Source organism: Stegodyphus dumicola, chromosome 8, assembly GCF_044657685.1.
Source record: "Stegodyphus dumicola isolate Sdum_Otavi_A_Nest chromosome 8, ASM4465768v1".
In the NCBI taxonomy this organism is placed as follows: Eukaryota; Metazoa; Arthropoda; class Arachnida; order Araneae; family Eresidae; genus Stegodyphus; species Stegodyphus dumicola.
In genome coordinates this window covers 135,599,276-135,610,473 of record NC_140775.1, presented here as the reverse complement: position 1 = coordinate 135,610,473, position 11,198 = coordinate 135,599,276, and the positions used below count along the sequence as shown (strand labels likewise).

The window sequence follows — 11,198 nt, the reverse complement described above, 5'->3', positions numbered from 1 at the left end:
ACACTTTTAGCAATCTCTTGAGCATTTATTATCGTTTCTAAATAGTTGCTTCCATATGAATATCATTAATATTCACTATTTCAAAATCAGCATCATATTAAAAAAAATTCGGTTTTTACAGATATTTTTCAGAAAGCTTCTAGAGAAAGGAGAAACCAAAAACTTTTCAACGGGATGAAATATACTAAATCCAAAATTAAAATAGACCACTTCAGAAATAAAACTTTGCTATTTCTCATTACCTAACCTTAAAGCTTTGTTATGTAGAAAAATTGCAATAAATTATCAACAAAACTTTTATTAGTTTGATTACAGGTATTATATTGTATACTGTGTTCGAACGTCATGTGTGTAGTGAAAGGTTTTGGATTCAGAAAGTGTCACGTGTTATTGCAACCAATTAAAAATTAATGGAACTAAATAATCAGTTAATTAAATTAAGTACAATGTTAAATTGGCTAATTGAATAAAGCAAAGTAAACAAGGGATACTTTCGTTGGTTCTCAGGAGAGGAAATTCGGAAGTCTCATTCCGCTCTTTCGCTTGTCACCAACTAAAGATTCTTCAAATCAACGGTTTTTAAGACTCCGTTCAGATGGTGGTACAAATGTCATAGAGGCATAGTCATAAGGCACAAAATGCGGGAGTTCCGTTTATACCTGCGAGACAGGGAAGACACACAGATAATCAAGTGGAGAAGCTAAAATTGAGCTGTTGAACGTGTCTACTTTTCTAGCTTTCCCGGCTCAATAGGTTTCGTGCGTTCGCTTTGTTTGGTCTATTCTTATACGAAGTCAGCGTAAAGTTGAAAACTTCAAACTTTATGCCAAAACCTCTCAACTAGATTTTGTAACGTAGGAAGGTCTGGTTACACAGCAACATAGCTTGGCTTAAAGTGGGTATGACATTTATACCACCGTCTAAACGGAACCCAAGTGACTGGATTCTGCAAGGGCAAAAAATAAAAAAACGCATTGTCTTATTCGGACTCGAAGCAAACCTGTACTGCATGCCACCAAGCCAAACAATTTTCATACAAAAAAAAAAAAAAAAATAAAAATAAATAAATAAATAAATAAATAAATAAATAAAAATTAAAAAAATCAAACAGAATTTATTAAATGTCACAGAGCTGACTGGCATCTTCTAGTGCTTCTGTGATCCGATTACACAAATAATTATCTAATTTAAAAGAATTTGAGCATACAATAATTACTTAAGGATTTCTATTTTTACATAGCTAATTAAGTATTCAGTATATATTTCACCTTTCTACTAAATCTTCTGCTGTAGAAATAAATAGCCATCTTATGATATTGATTCAGTTACATAGAAACAATACAATATTTTGTAATGAGGCTCAAATAATTTTAACTAGCTTATAAGGCATTTCTCCTATTTTCCTAGCGTGCCTTCGTGGTGTAGTGGTTCTGCACGCTGGGTCGGTATCCAGAGGTCCGTGGTTCGATTCCCGGGGAAGGCGGTTGCTAATTTTTCATCTCTCCGGTCTCCAAAAATACCTAATGTCTCTACAGTGGCGCCCGAATAAAAGGGCGTTGGATGAGGTTTCTCCACAACCAGGATTTGGCAATTGGTCCTCTGAAAACCCTAGTCGCCCTTTAAAAAGGGGAGTATATAAGATATTTCTCCCACTTTTCTAGCATGCCTTTGTGGTGTAGTGGTTCTGCACGCTGGGCTAGTATCCAGAGTCCATTGTTCGTTTCCCGGCGAAGGCGGTTGCTTATTTTTCATCTCTCAGGCCTAAAAAAATACCTAATGTCTCTACAAGCTTTAGAGTTTTTCAGAACAAGAATTCTTTTAATGTCGTAAGAATGCAGTTTTAAAAATTGGATCCTTAATACTTTTCTGTGAAAATTATAACCATCCTACGTACTTGTCATTAAATTAAAATTACAAAAACCTATAACTTTTTAATTTTTGATATTGAATAATTATTATTTTAGGCTTAGAAAACTGCATTGAGTGTTTAAATACCATGAAACCTCTCTAAGACAAGCAGCTATTGTTTCAACCAATTTTAGTCTTTTGCGGAAAGATATTGTTAATGCCTGTGCTTATTTACGTCCTCAGAAATAATAGCTACTTTCAAAGTTGCTCTTCATGAGAAAATTCATTGTTTATCTATATATATATTTATAAATATATGAAAAATCCTGCAGCAGTTATGTATAACAGAAACTTATGTTGTTAGTCTATGAAAAACCACAGATGAAAATACACTCAATGGTAATCATGTTAAAAGTGTTGGCAAATTATTTGCTAAAGGAGATGACAAGTTTTCTAGAAGACTGCGGTTCCAATACATACACCTTCCTGAAAATTCTCACTGTAATAGTAATTCTACAGGATGCTATAAAACTGATGGAACAAACTCTAAAGGGTGAAAGAACACATTGAAGTAAACACTTTCATGTGGTCTTGTATTTTATGAAGAAATATTGACTATATGATGAATTTCACGGGGCATGCATTGTCATTACAAAACATATGAGTTGTGAAAGATGGTAAATACATGTCATCTTTCACAATGCAATGCAATTTATATATAATAATGTTTGCCGTCACTTCATTCCTAATGATGCTTCATACACTGTGCCTAACAGCGGCCGAGTAGTAAACTTGCTGAATACTGGTAGGTTGGCTGCATAGCTGTTTTTATGGTTTACCTCATGTAACGGTGTATACGAGCCAGTTTTCCTTAGAAAGTCGTCCCCGATCGCAGATGGCTTTCGAGGCTTTGCCATAATCACACAAACCAAACTAACCGATCCATACGCTACTAACATGATGAATAAGTTATGAATATCACATAAGCACAATGTGTCTAGCTCAATGAAAATAAGGTCAGTGAAGATACACTACATGATTAAGTGTAAAACTGACGTTTTCCCTGGTGGGATAGGGAAAAAGGATATAAAGAAGCAAGACAATTTATCTTGGACAAAAGTTTAAGAAAACTCCAAGGTCATTATAAATTAAAAATACCAAAGTCATCAGTTGAGAAAGAAAACCATGCCACAACTGGGATACATATACAAAATATATGAATACTGAAAGAATAACAATGGTGAATGTGAAAAACCATCTCTTTCATATGAATAACTGAAAGTGTCTCATATCTTGCACTGCAAAAGATGGCATATATGGGAAAATAGAAAGCACTTACTGCACATGTGACCATGCATTTTATGATGAAGTATTCATTTTAATATGTTTATCCCCTTTTTAAGTTTTCTCTATTAGTTTTGAAACATTGTATTTAAAGCCAGCTTTAAATTTCATGTGAAGACTAGGTCTTTCTCATGCTGATCAAATTACATATTCTAAAGTTGCTGTAAAAGAGAATTACATATAATAAAATCTAAAATGCTTGAAAATTTTTAATATTGAGATTTAAATGATTATTAACTACTAATTGACAATTATGCACGGACTTTATGAGAACATTTTAATCATATCTGTCATGTAGGAGGGGAAGGTAGCTTAATTTAGACCGCTATGATATACAAGTACTGATGATATCTGAGAGATTTGAGATAGGCATTTTGTTATATGTAGATGTAGAAGAGGTTAATGCAATTGTGTTTATAAAGAAACGCCTCGTGGTTACATTGAGAGAAGTGTTGTTCGTTTGGCTAAGAAGAAAATCTGTTATTTCGACATACGTGTGAAAGCAGTTAATTCGTCTAAATGTAAGTTATTACATGTCTTATTAAACCATCAGAAAACTTGCTTATTTATCTACAATTTGCAATTATAATTTTGTGAGGTTATGTTAGTTTGACATTTCTGTACAATATCAATCATTAAATATTCGTTTCCCAAGTCGGACCGAAAACAGTTGCCGAAATTGAACCAATCCAACTTCGGCAACAACATTTTTTTCATGGATAAATTATAATTAACTCTAGAATGCTACCTTCGAAAAACTTATGGGAATGGCAACCATTCGTCTCCGAGACGAAGTATGCGTAAGCGTGCTTTAAACTTATTTTAAAAGCTAATTGCAGAAATATTTCCACAAGAAGGAAAGTTCTTATCTGTAGTAGAAAAGTAGATCTGTACATAAAAAAGAGACTGGTGATTCATGGTTTTGTATATTATGTGAATAAACCAAGGAAGAAGAAATGATACAACATGAAATGTCACGCTTGGATACATACTCGGTGTGCTGGAGTTAGTACTGCAATTAAAGGTTCTTTTGTAATTTTGTTGTAATTTCCGTTAAGAAAGCTCATGGTCCAATTTAGGAAACTAGTGGTCCAAATAAGGAAACCGGTTTCCTAAATTGAACTGATGACACGATTTTTTTAAATTCATTTTTGACCGTTATAAATAATTTTTAAAATTTAATAAATGGTTCTATTTTGAAGGTACACTTAGTGAGTTTATTTTCTACTACTTAATTTTTATTGGCACTTCTTCCATCCTTCTATATAGTGAAAAATACAAAATTGGTCCAAATTAGGCTACTCTCCCCTATATATATTTGTTATTGCTGATTTATGTTGTTGTTTCACAATATTGTTATTAAAAATTTAAAAGCAAGTAAATACTACTGAATTTCGAAAAAAAAAGAGGAACATTTTTATTTAGTAACAATACAGCCTTACATGACTAGTGACATCATCTCTTATCTGCAATATACAGAAACTGCATAACATTAAGAAATATAAAATAAATTAACATGTAGAATTTATTTACATATTCAGTAGTTGAGTCATATTTAATACAAGAGGACTTGCTTTACATTGAAATAAATTATAAATTCAGACATTTGTATTTTACAAATGTAATACACCATTTTACAAAAATATTCATAACAACTAAATACACAGAACACGACAAAATTTTAGGAGCTTAAGGTTTAATTATGCAAAATAGAAAACATATCTTAAATCAAAATTTTCACACATGAAGCTAATGAAACATACTTCAAAATCACATATACAATATTTCAAACTTCTTTTTAATTTTTTTTTTTTTTCTATTTTCCATGCCTACATACTTTTGTCCTCCACATTAATTAAATTTTTATTAACAGATCCTGGCATCATTAAATATAAATCATAAAATTAGAGAACTCGCACACTACACCATAGTTTGTACCTAAAAACTTGGATGAGATTTTTTCTCGCATAAGTTACATTTTAGTTCAAAATTTCACTGACAGTTTGTACTGTTAACATCAGATAAGAAAGAACACAATGTGAAAATTAAAATTATACAGTATTTGTTTATTTGCAATTTTGAGCATATTGCTAATATTATGAGCATATATTTGAGCATATGCTAGTATTACTAATAATACAGCAGTTCACAATGAACTATCTCTGACATGCAAATATTTTTATAGAGAATTTAAACGAGCACAGCTTTGCAATATTAAATCACCTAGCAATGAAAATCTGAACTTAAATATATATTATGCACTAAAAATATCTCACTTTTGTAATAAGTCTTAGAGTGCAGAATGCTAAACTGAGAAAAGCATTTAAGACTATATAATTAACCCCTTAATTTACGATTTAGATTCAAAGATGTTAGGCCGAAATTGTATACAAGCTCGCGCAGCATTCGGAACATTTGCACGACTTGTGTAACACGCTAATCTGGGCAATCGTAAACATGACGAATTATGTAATTTTTGAAGAAAGTATAGGCAAATAATTATTGATCATACATCTGATGACGATCAACTACCAGAGTCCTGGCTTTGGAAAGAATTAAGAAATATTCCAAAAACCTGGGACTATACAATGACTCCTGGCATAAGAGAGGAAGCCTTATGTCAATTAGGAGAAAGTAGAGGAGAATTTTATATATTTAATCTAATATTTGATGACATATTTTGGAACAATATCGTAACCGAAACGAATCAGTATGCAGATCAAGTATGAGAAAATCCACATAGAACACGAGTGTAAAAAGTGTAAAGTTCCGTTACATGTACCAGAATGCATTGAAATATATCATACTGTTACAGATTACTAATTTTGAATTTTGGAGTTTTGGAGTATGCAAGTATTACAAAATGTATAAATAAACATTTTTTAATACTTGCGTCTACCACAATTATTGCATTAGACTGTAATTGCATATCAAATATTCCACGTAATATTCAATTCTGACCTGATCACCGTACACGGGCTATGCCTGTTAAAGTTAAGATTTGGGTCGACCATTGTATGCGGGCTATGCCCGTGAAAGTTAGGTTTGGCCCGACCATCGTACGCGGGCTATGCCAGTCACTGTAGATAAAGGGGTTAAATAAAAAATGTGACTTAAATTTTTTTAAAACACATTTACTTATTCAGAAAATTTATCTTATTTACATAAAATGTTGGAAAAATAATACTGTTTACAAGCAGCCTATAAAAACAAGATTTGGGGAAGGAAATTACATAATAATTTTTACTTTCTGCATATTTAATTTCTTACCATACACAAACAAATACCTCAAAGTCTACTAAATAATATAACATTCATTCATAACAAATGCAAAGGATCTCAATAATATGAGCTTTTTAAAATAGAAATAATTGGAAACTGTTACTTCTTGATATTATTATTGCATAAAATTTATATATAATGAATGACATAAAAGTAAAAATGAAAATTTTATAAAATCGGTTACACAGAATTAATGCAGTTTAATGATAATGATCTAATGAATAAAAATGGAAGATATCAAAATTTGGCAAATGTTTCAATAGATTCGAATTCATATCACTGTATCAGTGACAAAAACATTTGTATTACCTATTTACTATAGTTTCAATTAATTACCATTTTAAAATTTCAGTCCAATATAAAAAATATCACAATTAAAAATCTTAAAATGCAAGAAAATGTATCAGTAACATAACACTCGATCAAAATACGCATAAAATGTTTTATTAAAAAGATGAATGTTAAAAAATATCTCATTTAATTTTATAGTTAGCTGCAAGAACTTACTGTTTACAATTTGAAAAAGTATGTTTTAGATGCTTTCATATAAACACACAAACAAATTAAGCGCACAGACATATATAAAACAGTCTAAACAATTCAAAAATGAGCATCTTATAATGAAATACTATATACAATAATATATGTACTGCATATAAATTTTAAGACAGATTCTTGAGATATTGCACCACACTATATAAGTCATGGTTCTATAACTTAAGTGAATTACATAACTAATGTCTTTCACACCCCAGGTGCATAACCTTGAAAAGCTATACAGCATTTTATAATTACTTACACATTTATTTTATTTAAATTAAATTTACAAAAAGAATACTTATGATTCAGATAAGTTATAATAATGCAGGATTTCATGCATGGTACAAAATGCATTGTGCAAATTATTCTAAGACCATGCTAGTTGACCACTTGTGTAGTTCATGTGCTCATACAGGAAATACAGTTTATCATAAATTAGTAACAATCATCCATTACTTCTTTAAAATTGAAGAAAACTGCTGCTTAAGTGTGAAGAGAACATTGAATATACCTAAAAAGGCTATGGTCTAAGAAAAATGACCTAACAAGTACAGACTCATTTATAAAATACTAATTTTGTAGCTAATTGTGGTGTATTAGAACATACAAAAAATGAATGTAAATGAAACTTAGTAGAAATTCACAGAAAAATACATTTTTTTCCATGGTAAATATATAACATTTGATCTAATTTAAAACATCATCAGTCTCCCTCTTTTTTTTTTTTTTTTTTTTTAACAAATCCTTTACTTAAATGATTAATTAGAACTGCTAAGTCATTTAAATAATGGATTAGCTAAAAGAAATGCAGCAATACATTAGGTGTTAACAGAAAATGAAAAAACACAGTTCCAAAAAGAATGAAAAAGAGTTAATTGCATTTGCATTGAAAAAAAAAAAAAAATTGATCAATCATTTGAAAGTATTAAAAACATTTCTTCCTTTTGAAATCAAAGCATTTTTATTGGGATGAACAGTTGACACCTTCAAAAATTGTTCTAATGTACTATCTAGGTACAATGAAAAATCATAATTATGTAGAAAATTAATTTGAAGCATAAATAAAATTTCTGGCTATACATAAAAGCAATAAAAATTAAGAATAACCTGTTTCAAATCACACTATATATAAGATTTAGTTTTCAAGCTTTATTATCATAAAGCCTAAGATAAACTGACATGAGGGCTAACGAATGATTGTTGTCATTGCATATTAATGTAATTTGGCATTTAAAAACAGTATTTTTTCTGTGACCTAACTTTTTTTTAAGAGAAACACAATGGAAGGGGGACTTTTTTTTTACACAGCATTTTACTCTTAGTATATATTATCTCAACTTCAACAAATGAATGAGTTTTATATTTTTAAAATACATGTGAAAACTTAAGTTTTTAATTATACATTTTTTAGCATACATTCATTTCAACTGCATGCATAAAACTTCACTTCCTTTTTCTCAAAACAAAGATCTGCGATTGCTGCCCTGATTAGTATAGTGGTTAGCATTGCTGACTGCCTATCATTAAGGCCAGGCTGAAATTCCAGAGAAAGCTGGGATGTTTGTAAGCGTATAGTGTCTTTGCCAGCAATTAAAATACATGTTTAGTCGAAAGTCTTCTTCAGAGGTTTGATGCTAGAAGAAGAGGGATTGAGAGACCCTTGGTTCTTATCCAGGGCGGGGGAATCACCCTCAAAATCGGAATAGAGTTTGGCAAAAAGTCTATGCCAATCTTGCACTCCATGACACAGTAAAATTTGTGGGCTTTTTCGTCTCTGTTTTTCAGAAAGAATTTATTTTTTTACTAGTTTTAGTTCAGTTTTCAGAGATAAGTCACAACATATTATCTGCCTCTGTTCTTCAGAAAAAATTTATTTTTGGACTAGTTTTAGTTCAGTTTCAATGTACTTAATAAAAATGCTTATTATTATCAACTAAGATGGAAACTAATAAATATAATAGCCTATAACATTAAGAAAAATTACCTGGAGTTTTTTTTATTATGTCTCTTTTCTCACATATTTATATATGCTAGAAAAAATTTTGAGCATTTTGAACAGAAATTTGACGTTGTTCCATATGTAACACAAATAAGCCAACATTTCTCATTTTCAGGAACATATACACACAAAAAAAAAAAAAAAAAAAAAAAAAAAGTATACTTATTTGAGTACTTCTGCATTTAACTCTGTGTCATTAAATGCAATGGTCATAAAAAAGAAGAACACCTTGCATATAGTCTGCAGGATAACAGTGGATATTTTTTAAATGCAAGATACTACAGAAGCTTTCAGTCTATGATTTTGATAAATAAATGAATCACAAATGAAAACATATAATAATGAATAATTCCATTTTATATTAAAATTATACTCTTGATGACTTAAATGATAAAAATTTACACTTGAATATAATAATGTGCCAAAAATTGATTACAATTTAAAGTTTATAAATGACTATCTACTGTCACTTGTCCTATCTTCAGAACCACATCTGTGAATGTAGGACGGTCTCTGGCACAAGAACTCCAACAAGTAAGGAGTAAAGAACATAAAGATGAAGGTGCCCCAGATGGGGGTTTCCACCTGAGTTCACCACTGTTCAATAATTTTAACACTATTTCATCTGAATGTTCAGAAAATGGCAGATCTGCCTGTGTGAATAGCTCCCACACAAGAACTGCAAAGGACCAAACATCACTTTTTGTTGACCATTCATCTTCAAGAATTGCTTCAGCTGGTGCCCATCGTATAGGCAATGTTCGATTTCTGTACATGAAATATTCTTCAGCATAAGTATCCCGAGAAAGACTGGGGAAGCTGATTTTTATATTTAATCGTGAAGTGACTAAACAATTTCTGGTGGCTAAATCTTTGTGTGTAAATCGCTGGTTAGAAAGGTATTCCATCCCAGTTGCTACTTGATGACATATGCCTAATATCTGAGGTACATTAAGAGGTGGTGGTCTAGGGCCCTTCCTAGAATTGTCTCGTCGCGTAGCCAGAAGAAACTGCTTTAAGTCTCCCTATAATAGTAAAGAACAATGTTAGTTAATTGTAATTTTTTTTAATTTAAAAAATATTTTAATTATTATCAAAATTTGATGATTCTATAAAGATGATTTACATAAGAAATTTTAAAAGTAAGTATTCAAAGAAGAGAGATTTAACTTTTACTCACGTTTTGCTATTTTAAATAGAAGTATGAAGCCTTCAATTAAATATCTACTAATTGCTTAGGATGCTTTTCTACTTGTAGAAAGACAAAAACTACAATAGCATATATATAATTCCAATTTAAAGCAATTACAGTGTATGACTGATAAGCATATTTTATCAGTCAGAACAAATTTAAATACCATATGGATGTTTCATATTTCTATTCAAAAAACTGTGTAGGCAGAAAGAGAGAGAGAAAATTTATAATCACTAATTTAATAAACATTATTAAAAAACTATACAATCTTTATTACAACCTTTTATGTTTAAATAAATAATTATATGATATTTCAAGTATTCCATTAAAAATTAAATTTTATCAAATAACAATTTAGTAGATCATAAGTTTCATCTAAATTATAAGTATAATTTAATATCAAATTAAAGAATAGTAAGAACAGTTATAATAAAACATACCCAGTCACTATACTCTGTAATAAAAAGAAAAGGTTCTGTTTCTCTACATATTCCTAAAAGTTTTGTGATATTTTCATGCCGTAGTTTGTTCAGCATATCCATTTCCCGTTTATATTCAAAGTGAGCATTCTCATCTCTTGTTTGAAGGGCTTTTACCATTACAACCATTTCTGTCTCAGCATCAATTATGCCTTTAGCTTTGGCCAAAAAAACTTCACCGTATTCACCATGCCCTTTAAAAGACAGAAGTTAGTTCAGTCATTCATTCTACAAATAAATATTATTTTAGTATTTATAATTATGCAATTAAAATGGGAATAGACTATGAAATAATTTGCGATTAACAGTAAGCAGGAAACATTTTTAATAGAGTAGATTTAATTAGTAATTACAAAACTGCAATTTCTTCTACTAACAGTAACTGAAAAAAAGTGAATTAAGAATTTTAAGTGGGTATATATAACATAAAACAACATGAATTTTTATAACAATGAAAGACATGTACATCTATTTGAAATTTAAAAATTAAGAAAATCCATATTTACAGCAG

General features: G+C 30.2%; 1 protein-coding gene across 4 annotated transcripts in view; it reads right to left on the bottom strand.

Annotated features, from left to right (window-relative positions):
• Positions 1 to 4,584: 4,584 nt before the first annotated feature.
• The window catches only part of LOC118199055 (inactive tyrosine-protein kinase 7-like), a 164,884-nt gene continuing 158,270 nt past the window's right edge, over positions 4,585 to 11,198 (bottom strand). For all 4 annotated transcript variants that reach the window (XM_035370845.2, XM_035370846.2, XM_035370847.2 and 1 more), the window contains 2 exons: positions 10,649 to 10,881; positions 4,585 to 10,038 (listed from right to left, as the gene is read on the bottom strand). In XM_035370845.2, coding sequence (XP_035226736.1) covers positions 9,460 to 10,038; positions 10,649 to 10,881 — 812 coding nt within the window. In that variant the 3' untranslated portion in view covers positions 4,585 to 9,459. The remainder of the gene's footprint in view (positions 10,039 to 10,648; positions 10,882 to 11,198) is intronic.